General features: G+C 39.7%; 2 protein-coding genes across 9 annotated transcripts in view; one reads left to right on the top strand and one right to left on the bottom strand.

The window, feature by feature from the left end:
- LOC121873795 (solute carrier family 13 member 5-like) overlaps positions 1-14,403 on the bottom strand; it is a 75,017-nt gene extending 60,614 nt beyond the window's left edge. For 2 of the 3 annotated variants that reach the window (XM_042378021.1, XM_042377541.1), the window contains exons 1-2: positions 14,293-14,403; positions 13,693-13,809 (exon numbers count right to left, since the gene is read on the bottom strand). In XM_042378021.1, the coding sequence (XP_042233955.1) occupies positions 13,693-13,803 (111 nt within the window). In that variant the 5' untranslated portion in view covers positions 13,804-13,809; positions 14,293-14,403. The remainder of the gene's footprint in view (positions 1-13,692; positions 13,810-14,292) is intronic. The other variant, XM_042377936.1, reaches the window with a different exon arrangement.
- Positions 1,773-18,301, top strand: part of LOC121874141 (MDS1 and EVI1 complex locus protein EVI1-A-like) — a 30,940-nt gene continuing 14,411 nt past the window's right edge. For 2 of the 6 annotated variants that reach the window (XM_042378542.1, XM_042378150.1), the window contains exon 1: positions 1,773-1,966. In XM_042378542.1, coding sequence (XP_042234476.1) covers positions 1,897-1,966 — 70 coding nt within the window. In that variant the 5' untranslated portion in view covers positions 1,773-1,896. Of the gene's footprint in view, positions 1,967-15,969; positions 16,342-17,638; positions 17,766-18,301 lie in introns of those variants that run through there. The other 4 variants (XM_042378233.1, XM_042378476.1, XM_042378398.1 and 1 more) reach the window with 4 other exon arrangements.

The raw sequence follows: 18,301 nt of genomic DNA on the forward strand, positions 1-18,301 counted from the left end.
TCAAGCCAATTATCCCTTCACGTGTATACATAATTTAAGTAGCAATGTTCTTTAATGAAAAAAAAATCTATATCACATTTTTTTTCAGATATGCTTCCCTGAGAAAAAGTTGAATCTTTCTTAATTGTTAATTGTTGTTGTCTTTTATGTTACTGCTATGCATGCGCTTAGAAACCTTGGCTGTTGAAGTACAATCATGCCTTATAACAGCAACATCAGTCTGAGTTTATATGTAGACTTTCACTACTACAACTATTGTTGCTAATACATTCAGTAATGTTCCTACTATTACCCCTGCTATACGTATTGTTACTACAACTAGAAGAGCTGATACTGTATCTATAGTTGAGCTGAGACTACTTTTAATAGTTAAAATAAATTATTGTACTAACAACATCAAGCATAAGTCAATTGGAAAATGATCCTTCATCTGTACAAATCTCACGTACGTCCCAGTCTGGATGCATGGAAATTTAACTCCAGAAAGATCGGGTGGGCTAATCCCGTAAACCAATTATTCCGTAACTATGTCATCGCGATTATCCAAGTAGAGTGAGGGCCTTAGGAACCCTTCAAACAAGGCACAATAGGGCAAATCTCATCGAAACTTTCAAAATCCTGAAAGGGGTGGAAAACGTGAACCCTCGCCATTTCTTTACGATGACACACCACCAACACGAGTGGACATAACCAAGGTTTATAGAAGAGTTAACATGCTCGCCGAGGTCAGTAGTAGGTAGTAGGCAGCTACCAAACAGGGAGGTACTACTACCTGGGAAGATGTTGGAAGCATAATGTGTTGTCTAATGTTTTTGTTTTATCCTCTTCACCACTGATCGGCTCGTTAGCCACTTGGGCGATCGGTCACGTTTCTGTTACTTTTCCTTTTCCTTTATCCTCTTCACCACTGATCGACTCGTTAGCCTCTTGGGCGGTCGGTCACGTCTCTGTTACGCACTGTTGGCAAGTACTGGGCATGCACCGGCTCCTGACTGTACCTGATCCTGCTCCAGTTTTGGTCAAGTCTTGTCTTGAAAGAGCTCACACTCGGTGCCGTCACAACACCTTCTGGTAGATTGTTCCAAGAGTTCACAACTCTCACTCCGAAAAAGTTTGCCCTCACAGTTTTCTGGACTTGCGGCTTCTTCAATCTTGAGCTGTGACCCCTTGTGGGGCGAGCGTCCGCCAGCTCCAAGTAAGGACACTTGACTGAGTAGTGCCCCTTGAGATGCTTATACACCTCAATTAGGTCACCCCTTGCCCGTCTGTAGTATAAGCTAGGCAAATTCGGGCGCTCCAATCTCTCAGGGTAGCTGAGGTGCCGAAGTGCAAGCACCAGTCTGGTGGTACAGTATCACAAAAACTGTGACCAGGTTGCTGATCTGACTTTCTGCCTCATTTACACACAATTGCAGGTCTCAATTGTCTCTCTTACTTTGACAACGCAACATACATATATTGTTTCTCACTATTGATTTGTTCATTTTTGCATTTCCTTGTGGTTCTTTATTTTATTATTATTATTATTATTATTATTAGTGTTATTATTATTATTATCATTAATATTTTATTTTTAATTTTGTATTATACATTTTATTTACTATGAATTATTATTTTATTTTTAATTCTGTATTTTTATTGTAAATTTTATTTAATATGAATTATTATTATTATTACATTTTCGTCCCCCAGGCCCTGATGTGGGTCAGTGACCTGTGCCCGGGTGGGCTAATCCCCATAAAAAAAGAAAAAAGAAAAAAAGGTATCATGCAGAACGAACACAAGGAAATACTTCACACAGAGGGTGGTAGACTTTTGGAACGGTTTACCAGCTCAAGCTGTGGATTGGCGAACAGTACTGGGCTTGAATAGCCCTTGTCAAAACTATCAAGAATAATGGAGGAATCCTACACAGGCAACTGGTCTCCTTCCCTTGGCATGGCCACTTCTAGTTGGTGGCCATTAGGTAAATAATTATGTGTTTAGCAATTCGAAGCCAGTGTAAGGCAATACGCGGTATAAAAAAATACTTAAAGTGAAGGTCAACACGTGGTGATACTTTACAAACCGCTTCACGTCCTGGTTTGTGGGAAAATTTGGTTTGACTGAATCACTATCATTACCTCCAGTCGAAAAAATTTTCACTGTTGCTCAATTGCAGGATTGTGTGGATTAAGCCTGAGAGGTATTTGGCATTCTTTATTTAGGAAATGAGCTGATGGGACGATAATCGATTCTGAAGCAGATGCATTTACAGTAGATTAAAGGATGTATTGAATAGATTTAACATTAATTATATCTGTAAGTCAGTTATACGAATACGAAAAATAAATCACACATACATAATACAACAATGAAAAGTTTTCATCTTGGCCTCTGTGGGTGTTGTAGTGTGTGTGTGTGTGGTGTTGACGTGAAGGTCTAAAGATATTATACATTGGGTGCGAATTTATAGTCATGGTACGAGGTTACTTTGTTGTGAAGGCTAACAGTCTTTTATTTTAAGGATCTACTATAATGTCAGAAAGTTAGGGATTATTAATTTATCAGACACCGGCAAACGATTTAGGCAGGGCATTTTTTATTGCAGTTTTTCATGCTGAATACTTACTGTACCGTGGTGATAATGCAAGTTTGGAGAAATGCATAATTATTGCGTTATAACCCTTCTTTCCCTGTCAATCTTAACCAAACCAAAGGTGGGCAGAGTTTCGAAGCACAGGGAAAATGTGGAATTAAAAACATAACTAACTTAACCTAACCTAACTTAATCTGTTCATTGTACTCACTTACTGAGTAATTATTCCGCAAACACTGGCAATTGGGCATATGATTTAGGCTCGTAACCGAACACTTTTCCGGCTCGTTTGGTGTTTGCGGAATGTCGGCCTTATTACACCTGCTTTCATAGCGTCTGTTTTTGTATTTGTGTGTGTTTCTTGCCAAATTGTACTCGTCATTACTATGCCACGTAATGTCATATCAGATGAGATTCTGGAGAAGCTAATTAAACTGGTTAGAGAGCATCCAGCAATATATGATGCAAGTAGAAGAGATCACAAGGATGCGATTCTGCTTACCAATGTTTGGAACAGTATGGCTGCAGCACTAGATGTTGAGGGGATGACAGGCGAGTTGAATTATCATCTAATGTCTTTGAAATTTATCAATATACATTGCTATTAATATATTTCTGCCTGATCTTTTTCCAAATGAGATTACCATATAATGATAATGATAATCGTATTAATAAAAATAAAATACCGAAATTATAGTAAATTGGTTACCCGTGTATTGTAAGTACTGTACTAACCTACTGCACACAGAGTTCAACAGCAGAAAAGAACTTTCACTCACCACGCCTCACATTTTACCGACATATGGGAGCAGTGAATACGCACCACACATACGTTTCACGCATTGTGCATTACGCGTATACGTACACATGGGTTCCTAGCCTTATACATTAGTAATTATAATAATGAATTACCTTTAGCAATTAAAATTTAACTTTACCTGTAATTTGAGAGAGAGAGAGAGAGAGAGAGAGAGAGAGAGAGAGAGAGAGAGAGAGAGAGAGAGAGAGAGAGAGAGATGATTGGCAGGTTACGCACAGATTGTTGAAAGCATGTTTTTATCATACCAAGAAATGTACTCACAGGGGCCTCGTAAACGGGTTATTTATTTATTTTTATTCCAGATCAGAATACCCCAAGATAAATTATTATTCGGCTTACTGTTAACTTGCTACAGTCGGTAACAAACACTGCATACTAATAAACAATTTTCTATTTGTGTTCTTAGTTTTAGATATACCTTGCCCTGGTAGTCAACGTTGTTTTTATAGCTAAACGATGACCTAAACACACACACACACACACAGACACACACACACACACACACACACACACACACACACACACACACACACACACACACACACGCTCTGGTTCACCGCGTAGTTTTTTGTTGTTACTTGTTCGGCAAGTTCCTCAAAGGTCACAACAACACCGAGGGAAGAGTTTCATTAGTTTGGTGAGTTTAATTAAGCTTACCTCACTTGTGACGAAAGCTAAGGTGCTCCATTGTTTCCCTTTTCCCTGTGTGATTTTATCAAGATTTATCTTATCCACGTTTTCATTGTGGATCTACGTGAAATATATATTATATTGTGTATGATATATCCGCACACACACACACACTATTTTATTTAGGAAAGGAATGGAACCAGTGTTGAATAGTGGTGAACAGTGCTCAAGTCAGTGAAAAACAACTCAACAGTAACAGCCGAGTGGTACCCAAGCTAACTTTCACATAGTGAGGTCCCAGGTACCCAGAGATAACTGCCCCTGAGGCTCACAGCTATGTGTTAATCCGTCCACGATAGGGAAGCCTGGGACCACAGACACCAGACCACGTGATGTCCCAATGATGCTACGACACCACGATACCACGTAGTGAATCAGTTGCTACAGCATCATGTGAGGTTCCCCAAATTAATTCAGGGCAGGATGCAAATGCACTACAGGAGGATTTAAATAAACTGCAGGAGTGGACAGAAAAATGGCAAATGAAATTCAACACCATCAAGTGCAGCGTACCTAATATTGGAAGAACAAATACTGTCAATGTATACAGCCTTAACAACATCAGCCTAGAGAAGTCGACTTGTGAATGAGACTTAGGGGTACTTGTAAGCCCGGACCTACGGCCAAGAAAAGAGTGCGTTAATGTTCGAAATAAGGCAAACAGAGTATTGGGTTTTATATCTTGAAGTGTAAGTAATAAGAGTGCAGAGGTCGTATTGCAACTATATCTTGCGCTAGTCAGGCCGCACCTCGATTATGCGGTTCAGTTCTGGTGCCCTTAATATAGAATGGATATCAATTCACTGGAGTCGGTGCAGCGAAGAATGGCGAAAATGATTCCGGGACTTAGAAACGTTCCATATCAAGATAGGTTAAAGAAATTAAACTTGCATTCCCTAGAAAGACGAAGAGTGCGGGGAGATATGATAGAAGTACTTAAGTGGGTGAAAGGAATCAATAAAGGCGATATAGATAAAGTTCTTATAATATCAGAGCAGGATAGTACTCGAAGTAACGGATTTAAGTTGGATAAGTTTAGGTTTAGGAGGGAGATAGTAAGAAACTGGTTCACAAATAGGGTGGTGGAGGAGTGGAACAAGCTTAGCAACTTTGTAGTAAGTGCTGGAACGCTGGAAAGTCTTAAAAGGAGGCTAGATAGATTCATGGATGATAGAGAGCGGTAGTAACTCTCGACAGGAGTTACTACACCACGTCAGGCCCCTCATAACACCACCTGTGAGGGAATTACTACACCACGTCAGTCCCCTCATAACACCATCTGTGAGGGAGTTACTACACCACGTCAGGCCCCTCATAACACCATCTGTGAGGGAGTTACTACACCACGCCAGGCCCCTCATAACACCATCTGTGAGGGAGTTACTACACCACGTCAGTCCCCTCATAACACCATCTGTGAGGGAGTTACTACACCACGTCAGTCCCCTCATAACACCATCTGTGAGGGAGTTACTACACCACGTCAGGCCCCTCATAACACCATCTGTGAGGGAGTTACTACTCTACGTGTCTGCTGTTTAACACTTCAGCGCACATGATCTACGTGACCTCCACTGTAAACCTTAATCTGTATGTTCCTTTACCTTTCTCTAATGAAGGCTTTTGTTAAACCACCAATGTATGTAATGAGTCATTTATGTCCAATGTATATTTCCAGTCTTCTGGCTGCAGAACTTTTTCAATAAACCGTTAATTATTATTATTATTATTATTATTATTATTATTATTATTATTATTATTATTATTATTATTATTATTATTATTATTATTATTAATAATATTATTTATTAATACACACACACACACACACTTAATTTCGTAAGACTTGTTATTAACACCCAGGAAATATATGATTTTTATAAAATTTGCTGTTAAAGATAAGGTGACAAGAGTATTAGGGGGCTCTAAACGGTATCAGAGGTAAGTGATTCGTTAACACCTTTTAGTCCTTCTGCTGAGAGCGAACCTTCAAATTTATGGTACAAACTCTTGTTTATTTATGTCGGGTGTCCTGTTACGAGTGTAGAAAGGGTGGGCTATGTTAGCATGTATGTATGTATGTATGTAATGACAAGCAGTGCATCATCTCACTCGACTACGCAGTCACTGAACGCGTAGTGTGACGGCAGCCCCTGATATACCCAAGAACACAATATGATGCGCTACATAACAACAAAGTTCAAACTAACATCCGGGATAAAGTTATTAAAAAAAAATATTTACATTTGCCTCAACGCCTCGTGAAGGTTAGGCTAATGAGGGAGATCAAACCGTTATTAATGGTCTTCTAATTAGGGTTGTATATAATTTACATGGGATCGAAAGTAATGGTTGTACTTTACTAGGGAAGGAATTTGACTACTCCACTCTCATCTCTCATTTGACTACTCCACTCACATCTCCCCCAGGTGCTTTCCTACTCCAATAAGATGAATCGAAGAGATGCTGACAGAAATAACAACAAAAAATAAAATCTTCTACAGTATAAAGCATCTCGGTGTCCCTGAAATATGATATACTACTGTAGAAGCGGAACTCACCTTGCCGTAACACCATGGCCACCAACCTCACTTCCGTGCGTTTTTGTACACAGTGAGTGGGAAGGTTGAGGGTCCCGGAAAATAGTAATCACAAGGAAACAGACCCTAGTGCTCGGGGAGATAAGAAAACAAAATAAAACGATTAAAATGGTTCTGTAATTCTCATATGAAATTAAATTATACCTTAATAATATTTTTGGTACTCGTCTCTCTCCCTTCCTCCCCCATTTAAGCCCTTAATTTGGGGAGTCATTATCGCCCTTGTCCCCCCCTCCTCGGTCTTTAAGCGTTTGATTATTTCTTATGTGACCGACATCTCTCTCTCTCTCTCTCTCTCTCTCTCTCTCTCTCTCTCTCTCTCTGCTTCGGGGATTACTAACACAAGGCGAGTGCACCACCGGGCATGTCTGAATAATCTAAATACCATTCTTCTGTAAAACGTATCAATTCTACACACCATTTTAGCGGAATTCGTTCAGTCGTAGATGTTATCACACCCAATCATTTTTTTTTCAACCTAATCTTTAACTCAAGTCTTACCCAATTCATCCTCTTCTGCGATGAATCAAACCAGACATTAACTTGACTGAAGCATAACCTAAGCTTAACTGATCTAGTGTGATCTGGTTTAAACCGCTGGGGCTGAATGAAGCGACACCCACCCCCTCCACCCCCTGCATGGTCTTCGTCACCCTTGGCTCCTTTGCTTCAAGGCCATGCACCAGATAATATTACAAGTTAGGGGGAATAGCTCACGGTACACAGACAATAGACGGAAGAGAAGCGTTCAACCAGCTAAACCAACCCAAACAACCATCCAAAACGACCAGTAAAACCCAACTCGTCAACCATTAAACAATTCCAGCAACCAAATAGGCCGGCAGACAAGGAGCCAGCTGCCAGGAAACAGGATGGTGAGACTTAACAGCCTAGTAAGGGGAGGTGATTTTTTGGATGCCGACACTGAGAGTGGTGCGACCTTGTGATGGAGTGGGGGGGGGGGTAAACACGATGTCGGCAGGGAGCAGCACAAAAACTACTACTGTATTACGACATTACTTTTCCGTCTCCCAGAATCGACTATGATGATCCAACCACTATGACAAAGTGATATGAGATTTTTATGATGTCCCCTTCGTTGGTGGGCTCTAAGGTGGCTCACAAGATCAATATGGGATCGGTAGAGTCGTCCACAGGTGTAAATAATAATAATAATAATAATAATAAACGGTTTACTAATAGAGTTGCAGCCGGTGGCTGCAACGTGTGGAGGGCTGCATCTTGGTGATGGTGGCGCTTTTTTGTTTCGGCACATACTACGAGTCGAGTTAACTAGAAGGTTTTAACATCCTCTCGCCCGGTGCCTCTTCAAACATTACAAGATATTTTTACATCCTCTATCATAGCATTCAAAAATTTCAAACGTTTCCAATTGTATTTGTCCATGGTGATATCATGTACAGTTTGGCTCAGTGTGCAGGATAAGAAATGGATACTGCAGGAGATTCTTATAGCAAGTACTGTACAGTACATTCTGCGTATGAGCTGCAACCACACACACACACACCCATAAGAGCCCGCACCGATAGATATAAGAATAGCACCATCCCATCTATTGTTAAAATAATAAACAACTCCTGATTTATGTACTGTACAGCCCTGTAAATGTATTCAATGCATATTATATCATTATGTCTAAATCAAATGTAAGTCTGTATATTTTCAGCCACCGGCTGCAACTCTATTAATAAACCGTTTATTATTATTATTATTATTATTACCTGTCAGTCGTACTCGATAGATAGCGTCATCACTTAGGACTTGTCATATTACCTGGACCATTATGAAAATGATGATACTGTATTGACACAAAATGACTGTTGAGGTACTAAAACTGCCTCCCGAAAGCTGGGAATGCTGTACAGATGCCGTAGTTACTTCACTCCTGAGCAGTTCCTTCAAGTTTATAGGGGATTCATTCGTCCTAACTTGGAGTACTGCTCTCATATCTGGGGTGGCTCTTCTTCCGCCCAACTGTTAGATGGGGCTGAATCAAAGGCATTTCGTCTTATTAACTTTCCTCCTTTCGTTGTCAATCTCTTTCCTTTCTCTTCGCCGCAATGTTGCTTCGCTCTCTCTTTTTACAGGTACTGTAACAAACAAGGTGTACCGCCGGCAAGGCCGTGGGCTCGTAACACTCGTCTTGCCCACGGTGCCCACCGTTTCTATGTGGATGTCAGTCACACTAGAATAATCCGTTATAGTACATTGTAGTGGACGTCTCCCCTACAACTGCCTACAACTGCGTAGCCACAGCCACCACCTGCTACCGCCTTCCCTAGCAACCAACCAGATGTTACCGTAACCTAGCAACGAAACTAGTGACCGGCGACTTCTCGGGTTTTCCCAACATGACTCATAGCGGCTGCTGGGTATATAAGCTCTGTCTCTCCATTGAGATTCATTCTGACCATTCTTCTTGAACAAGCAACACCTCCTCCTCCGCCGCTGCCTGGCTGCCTTCGCTTCTCCTCGCCTGCCTGGCGGTCCTCGCTCCCGCCAGCGAGCATGGCGACCCACCAGCTGTCCTTCTCTGAGCTTCCTCACCAACCAACTCTCATTCTGCCCATCTTCCTCAACAAGCAACACCTCCTCCAGCAAGCTCCACGCTGTCAGCATTCATTCGACCAGGAGGCCAGCAACAGGCAACATATTCTCTAACGAAGCTCCTGCACATCTACCTCCTTCAACACGCTACTCACCGAACGTCTCTACTGAGCAGCCCCTCACCACACGGCACCTCCAGCACCAGACTGTCTATCATATAACTTATATTATACAAGAAAACCACATTAGAGTTTCCTTCCATCCTGAGTGCTAGACAACATAAATATCTCGATACCCCTACAACATCCTTCTTTCCTCACACAGCCAAACTGTGGAATGTTCTGCCTTCTTCTGTGTTTTCATACTCTTACAATCTGTCTCACTTCAAAAAGCTGGTTTTCCGGCACCTTCGTGATGTAGATTAATATAGTCTTTTTTCTCTTCTATTTTTAATTTCTTTTTACTCTTACTTTTTTCGGCCCCGTTGTGGGTCGATGACCTGTACCCGGGTGGGCTATTCCAAATAAATATATATATAAAGTCAATAATGTACAGTAAATACTCGGCAGATACATAAAGAGGGGGAGGTACGGTATGGTATGATATCGAGAACAAATATAAAGATGCTGATACTGATACAGTACACATAGACACAATAATGTAAACATAAGAGATACATAAAAGGAACTAGAAACACGCACACGCATATACTGTACTCTTCCACTTTACGTGTTACAGCTGGAGGAAGTTTAATTCGCGCCTCTTTTTTTCTCTTCTGCGTTTCGTCTATTACAAAAGTGGGTTTGAACACATCTACATTCCTGTATACTCAAGGTGAACTCTTGAAGAACGAACAAACTCATGGGAACAACAACAGAAGCGGAGATTAAACAAACCATCGACTTCCTTCCAGTGAAATGAGTTTCAGTAATTATGTAATTTTGAGAGATGTGTACTGTATAGTGCTATGAGGAGAGACAGGGGTTGGGGAAACAGCCTAGTCCAAGTGAAAATGATTTATGAGGATAGTGAGAGGCAAAATAAATCACCATTTACCGAGAAGTTTGATTCATTTCAAAAGTCTAATAATATTTAATAATTTTGATACACCTAATTACAATACAGTGATAGAATTTTTTTTTTAGACTACTGTAGTGTTATTACTTCGCGAGGTGCAAGTTGTGTCTTGGCATTAGTATTGAATAGTTTCCTCTGTTTTTCTCACTTATATTAGTACGGAGTAATGCACTGTGATATTCATTAAGTTTGGGGTGTATAATGTTTTTGCCTATACGAGTGGGTTATCGCCTATTTCGAGTGGGTTCTTGCCTATTGCGAGTGGGTTATCGCCTATTTCGAGTGGGTTCTTGCCTATCACGAGTGGGTTATCGCCTATTTCGAGTGGGTTCTTACCTATCACGAGTGGGTTATCGCCTATCACGAGTGGGTTATCGCCTATTTCGAGTGGGTTCTTGCCTATTGCGAGTGAGTTATCGCCTATTACTACAGGAGTGGGTTCTTGCCTATTACGAGTGGGTTATCGCCTATTATGTGTGGGTTCTCGCCTATTTTAGTTCCAACGAATAATAGGCAGTTGCCTTCTGGTTATCAATAACATGTTTAGTGTCAATAACAGATACACGTAATACTGGGAGATAAAAGCACACGTTAACTAGTAACTAGAGGATTTTTTAAATTAAGTTAGAAAAGCATTAAACGGTTACGTATGCTATGAGCAATCACACGAAAACAGGTTTATTTTATCCCAGCCGCCGGCCAGTCCTCAGTTACGTCATAGCAGTGAGGAAATGCCGTTTAGGTATGATGGACACCTCACCATCAAGGGGAAGGGTGCTGCATGAAGGTTAAAACAAGACACCATTAACCACATTATTATTAACATTTCCTGAGCTAGCACAGACTCGCTCTATATTGTGTATTTTTTTCCGTATTCTATCTTATATCTTGTCTATCCCCTCTCATTGTTATTTCCTTGAATTTCATCCATATTGCATCAATTTTGCTATCTTATTTTGAAGGATTTTTATTTTATTTAGTTCTTATTTGATTCAGCTTATTATTATCACATTCCATCATATGTTTCATTATCATGTCATTGCTTATTACCCGTAATGCATTTTAAATTTACTCTATTGATTTGTTGCATTAACTAAAACTATATAGATATGTCATTTCTCTCTTCCACGTACTGTATATTGCACAATTGAATACCTTTGCCATATATGGTGTTCCGAAGCTGTCACGATCAGAATAATAAGATATTTTGTCAAATTCTGGTTTCATTATTCTCATCATAAGACTACTTATGTGTTGAGTTGAATTAATGTCAAGTGTGAAGACACAATGGACGTAATTTTTTCGTAAGACGGCAAGTCAATGGGTAAATAAAACGCTTAAATTCATAATGGTAATGATATTTTCAAATAAATCGGCCCAAAAAGTGTAAAAATAAGGGTTGAAGTAGCTAAAAAGTCACGTGACTGCGAAGAGCTTTGATTGGTTGTGACGCCGCAGGTTGGCTCGAGCTGCCGAGCAAGAGCCTGGAGCTGGAGGCAGCCACTTGTGGTGTATGTGTTGTTACCAGCAGAAATTCAGGACTTGTGGCCATATACAGTGTTGATATACACAGGCATAACTTATTTTTAGGTTAAAATAAATTACTGCTCAAGTATCACCGTGTGTATTTACGTGCTGGATGCCAAAACGATGCAAAAGACCGATAGCTCCAACATAGAAGTTGTTATCACTGTTCTCTATTTCATGTCTGGAAATGTAGTTTTCGTCACTGATGTCTATATTTAATGTTGTGGGAGGATTAGGGACGACCATGGCCAGGGGATAGGCTCGAGATGATCAGATGGCAGATGTAATTTAACGTGCTTCATAGCTGGATGGCGGTAGTTCTTGATAATACTCTACAATCATAATGACATCTACTTTTGGTAAATTTCTTTCATCTGGCGCGAAAGTGTCGTGCTCGGGAGGTGTGTTCAAGCTGCGGGACACCCGGCCACACTGACGCTGACTGCCAGGCGGCCGCGAAGAAGTGCGCGGCTTGTGGTGGCCCTCACTCCTCCTCCGACCGGGAGTGTCCCAAGTGGAGGGAGGAGTGCAGGGTGGCCAGGCTGCGGGCTAAAGAGAAATTGACCTACAAGGAGGCCCTCCTTGTAGTGAAGAATCAAGAAAAGAACAACCAAGACAAGAACAATCAAGATAAAAACAACCAAGACAAGAACAACCACGAACCCGATAACATTACACTATCTTTGACATCGATTATTGATGTGTACGAGAATATCCTAACAGAAGACCAGAAAGAAGAAGACCAAAAAGAAGAAGACGAAGATCAAGAAGAAGAATGGAAAGTGAAAAGTAAAAAAAGAAACAAGAGAAAAAAGAAGTCCAACCAATCAGCTTCGGCCGAAATAGCCTAACGGCGAAGAGGCCAGTAATCCCCAACAACTTGAACTTGTGAGATTCATTCTGACCATTCTTCCTGAACAAGCAACACCTCCTCCTCCGCCGCTGCCTGGCAGCCCCTCGCTTCTCCTCGCCTGCCTGGCGGTTCTCCCTCCCGCCAGCGAGCATGGCGACCCACCAGCCGTCCTCTGAACTTCCTCACCAACCAACTCTCATTCTGCCCATTTTCCTGAACAAGCAACACCTCCTCCAGCAAGCTCCTAGCTGTTACATTTATTCAACCAGGAGGCCAGCAACAGGCAACATCTCTAACGAAGCTCCTGCACATCTACCTCCTTCAACACGCTACTCACCGAACGTCTTCTACTGAGCAGCTCCCTCACCAGACGGCATCTCCAGCACCAGACTGTCTATCATATAACTTATATATTATACAAGAAAACCACATTAGAGTTTCCTTCCATCCTGAGTGCTAGACAACATTAATATCTCGATACCCCTACACTAGCATCAGGCATTCTCAAAACAAAGTCCAGACATTGTCATTACTCGTATCTCTATCTAGTATTGACTTAGACCATAAAAAAACACCCTTAAAACTTAACTGAACGTTTCATTTGGCGTCTGAAGAGGCCATCCTTGTATTACCTCCGACTGCAGCTGTGAGTTTGTTGGAGAAAGTCGCCTGCGGGGAAACTGGTGATGTCATTGCAAATAGCGGCCCTGTTTCTAGAGAAATAAATTTATCTCGACTATTATAGCAGGACTTTAAACTTTTATTACAAATTATATATACCGTATCACTCTACGAACGTTGCAGATTGTAATGCTTGTGTTTGCTCAGAACCGACAACTCGTCCATTCCCTCAGATAAGCTTTCGAAAATACTTAAAAAGCGGTCGCCACCATAACTAACGGCCATATTTCCCCCCTTTTGCATTAATTCACTGTCGCGTTCCTTATTAGTATACTGTAGAGGTAAAACCAACACTTACGCTGGTGCCGGAGATGATGGGTAGGGGCAGGAGGAGGAGAGGAAACAGCAACACCAACACTGACCTCCAGTAGGGTTCCACCTCACGCCTCACAAACTCCATTACGTTCATCCCTCCCTGTGAGTGAGGAAACGTGCATGATGTAAACTATTTGTGGCGATACCGTGGTACTATTTCATGGATCATGTTTCTGTTCAAGTCACATCGGTAACAATGGGTTTTGGTATAGGAGAGATTATCTTTCATCTTATGGGTACAAAAACACTCATGTATCTATGATTTCCATTTAACTCTTTGTGTGTTCATAGTTTCCATTTGTCAAGTTTTGCGAAAAGAGATAGCTGAACTTTGTACGCACCTTGTACATAATTATGCTTGGCTTTCTCTTGTCTCTTTAGTGTGTACATTACCGTACTTATTAAATCTAGATTATTTTATGCGTTTCAGTCCTGGATTTGTTTCAGTTAATTTCTGTTCTTGATAAGGGGAATTAATATAGATACACACGTTAATGATTTAAGTTGGAAATGAATTGCGTCGAGCTGGCAACGAAATAATAATAAAAAACAATACCTACTGTCATTAGGTTAGGATACTTACCTGATGCTACCCGATGAGTGTGCCCCTATTTTTTCTCAAATATCTACGTTTCACTGATCACTTACTGTAAGTTCACAGTGTGAACCACTTGGCTGCAAGAGTCACACTGATAGTGACATCTCTGAGGCTCTTAGATGGCTTGATACCCTCCACTATCGTTTCCTCGCGATTGTAATATTTAATCACTAACTTTATATATTCGCCTTTACACAATAGATATGAGTGGTGGAATCAGTAGTGATTACACTTAATTAAATGAAATTGGGTTTGAGTTTTGAGTTATCACTATCTCTCAGATAAACATACAGCTGTACTGAATTATTTGGTACCACCTGTAGTCTGTAAGCTTTACTGATTCTCCTTATCATAATCTAGCAGTTGTGTATGGCCATTTATTTAAAGACGCACAGGAAGGTTTCCAACAGTCATAAAGGATACAAAGTTTGAAGAGTTGTTGCCTCAGGTAGTAGGCAGCTATCAAACAGGGAGGTAGTACCCAAGGTAGGTAGATAACCTACCTTGGGTACTACCGCCTTGGAAGATATTGGAAGCATAATGTGTTGTCTAATGGTAGACCCTGCTGCCATATGGCATCACGAAATTTGTGACCAAGTCCCAGGTTGCTGATCTGACTTTCTGCCACATTTACACACAATTGCAGGGTCTCAATTGTTTCTCTTACTTCGAGAACACAATATACATATATCGTTTCTCACTATTGATCTTTTTTTTATTTTTTTATTTATGATTCTTTATTATTATTATTATTATTATTATTATTATTATTATTATTATTATTATTATTATTATTGCTATTATTATTTTATTTATAGGCTATATTTTTATATTTTTATTATCAATTTTATTTATTATTAACTAAATATTATTATTATTGTTATTATTATTACATCCCCCCCCCCCAGGCCCCGATGCAGGTCAGTGACCTGTGCCCGGGTGGGCTAATCCCAGTAAAAAAAATAAATAAATAAATACACATTAGCCGGGGCACACAGCAGGATTGGTGTCCATTACTTTTGCAGTTCGGTAGGACACTGTTGAATTTGACAGTTGAAGTTGCATCAGGAAAAGTGTTGGAGTTTCCCCTTTTATTTATTTATTTACTTATTTATTTAATTATTTTGAAGATAACCTCAATCACAAATTACAGTTTACGTCTAGGTTCTACTTTTTCTTTGTCAGTTTTCATAATTTCCTTCGCTTCAATATCTGATGAAGATTCGCATACGGATTTTACAGCATCTTTGTCTTGTGAAATACTAGCACAATTTGTTAGTTACAATGTGGTGAGAAAAGATGTATTGTGGCAACGTACAGATTCACCAAATAATATTGTTTTCACAGCACTCATTATAACCATTAATAGATAATTACTATTAAGAAATTACATCGTAAAATAGACATTTGATTATATCTGTAAGTAATCTGCTTGAGTGTTCATGTACCAGTCGGTGTTACGATATGGTTTATCACTATCGGGAGTACGTTTCCTTTCCTAACTCAATTTTAGACCATCACCTTGACAACGTTTTGTATAACTAAAGAACAAGATAGTATTTGTATTAGTTGTCTAAGTGTTATTTTCTCGTGAAATTAATCTATATATTTACATGTATAAGTACGACTGACGAAACTGTTTTTCTTGGCTACTTCATCCTCGCCTGTCCCCCAACACCCAATATCACTGTCACTATCGCTATATCCGTGTATCATTATTTATCAGCATATCACCATCACTTTATATAATTATATCGGTGTATCAGTATCACTATATCCTTGACTATATCAGTGTAACACTATCAATGTATCAGTATCACCATATCAGCGCGTCACTTACATGTCACTTTCGGGTTTTGAACGTGGCGGTACTGGCAGGGGTCGTAGTGACACGTGACGACCAACAGATGGCGCTCAGTTCGAGTCGTTTAGGATGCCACAAACTCAATATGGACATTGTTATTGTCTCCTTTGTACATTTCTAACAATATCTTTCGACACGTGAGTAACAAAAAGTCTCCCAGTCAGTTCAAGGTAAGAGTTATGATGTTTGATATGTCGAGTCTGGGGGTGACAAGTTTACATAGAATTTTCTAAAAGTGAGAGTGAACATTAAGGTGTAGTTTTACACTGAACAAGGCCAAATACAACACATTCTTATGTCATTAAACGTCATTTTATTATCTCTCTAACTCTCAACAGTAGTGTCATCAGCTATTTTTTATCATTAACCAGTCATTCCGTCTTTTTACAGTAATAAACAAACCTGGTTATAATATTGACAGCTAAAAACTAATCGAGACATTATACCTGTTATGGATGAGTGAAAGTATATTAATTGTTATGTCAGAGGATTATATACACTCACGTCTTTATGTAGGATGTAGGACTGAATCATAGTTATATATTCAGAGAATAGCTGATAATAGTTAATTTGCAATTTTGTACAACCACGGATTTTTATTTATTTATTTTTTTTTTGGTTTTCACAATTCTAAAATATTTTTCTTCTGTGATGTTTCCCTCATAAGTGACCTACAAAGTTAACCGGGAGCTCTGCCCCATGGGTAAATTTGTTAAAGTCATTTGATATTAAATTTTGTAAGACACTTTTCTTCCATGACATTTCTCTCACAAATGACCTAACCTAACCTTGTAAACAGGGGGCTTCATCCCCCTGGACCCCTGGCATATATAAGTCATTTGTGAAAGAAACGTAACAGAAGAACAGTGTCTTAGAATTGTCTGAACTATAGAGGAAAATTGCAGAGATTCCGTGGTTGTACGAAATTGCAATAATACTATAGTAATATGTACCACCATTGTCATTACCTATGAATTATTATTTAAAACAGATCACCCGAAGAATATCCACCTCAACTTATTTCACCTAAAGATTAACCATGGTTAATATTTCAGAGTTGCCATGCACAGAACTCTATATTGATTCTTATATAGGGAGATACTGTAGTGTGAAAAAAAAACTTCTTGTAGCATTTGTAAAACAATTAGTTTTAAAGCTATTTTTACTTCTCTATTTCACTTAAATATAATACAGGTTCGCAGGGAAATACATTGTTTACTTATTGCTCAGCCTATCAGCAGAAGTTTGGATGTCGCGTGATGCTTGTGAGCCAATCAGCGGAAGTTTGGATGTCACATGATACTTGTGAGCATGCGTAAACTCTAGTATTTGAAATGCTTAGTTGCAAGATGGCGTCTGTATGTGAAGGTTACTTCTCGGCAAATTGGCGTGTAATTCATTGAATTATTGAGAACGAAGCCGCGGCTGTTGAGATCTTCAGGGCTCATGGTGTTCTCCCTTCTTCAGCCAAGTGTCCAAGGTGTGATTCAGAATGTCAGTATCGTGAAGATCGACACACAGTATTTGGTATTTAGTAAGAGACAGCCACTTCCTAAGAGGTAGAGAACTCATCTTTTTGCATCTGTTAATTAAGGTAAGTTTGTTTCACATTGGTATAGGTCCAGGGGGCTGCAGAGGTTAGGTCAGGCCCTTCGGTTTCTCTGGTTAAGAGGTTTTGTTTCGTCAATTTTTGGGTGTTTTTACCCCACAATTTTCCTTAACTTCAAAGCCCTACCCACTGTGTGCAACCGATATTGTTGATAATTGGGGAGGGTCATATCTTGATAACTACTCATTTCCGACAGAAATGAAGGTCAAAATACTGTAGTATGAAACACTATAAAATACACTAGAAAAACCTATTTTCCTTAGTAATTTCCATGCATGGCAACTACAAAATATTGACCTTAACCACCCTAATGCTAACCTAACTTAACTTCATCTCCCCAAATAGTGTTAAGGTGGTTAATCTTTAGTTGGAATGTTAACTGAATAGAGATGATTAGGAACACTGTGATTTCTCCAGCAATTTTGATTTTTTTTCACATCTATAGTGAGTCAGATCATTAACTTGTTGGAATAAGAAATTGTCTCTTGAGAGTTTCTACAAAAAGAGTTTCAGGATTGTTA

This window comes from Homarus americanus, unplaced genomic scaffold, assembly GCF_018991925.1.
Source record: "Homarus americanus isolate GMGI-L3 unplaced genomic scaffold, GMGI_Hamer_2.0 scaffold51859, whole genome shotgun sequence".
NCBI lineage: Eukaryota > Metazoa > Arthropoda > Malacostraca > Decapoda > Nephropidae > Homarus > Homarus americanus.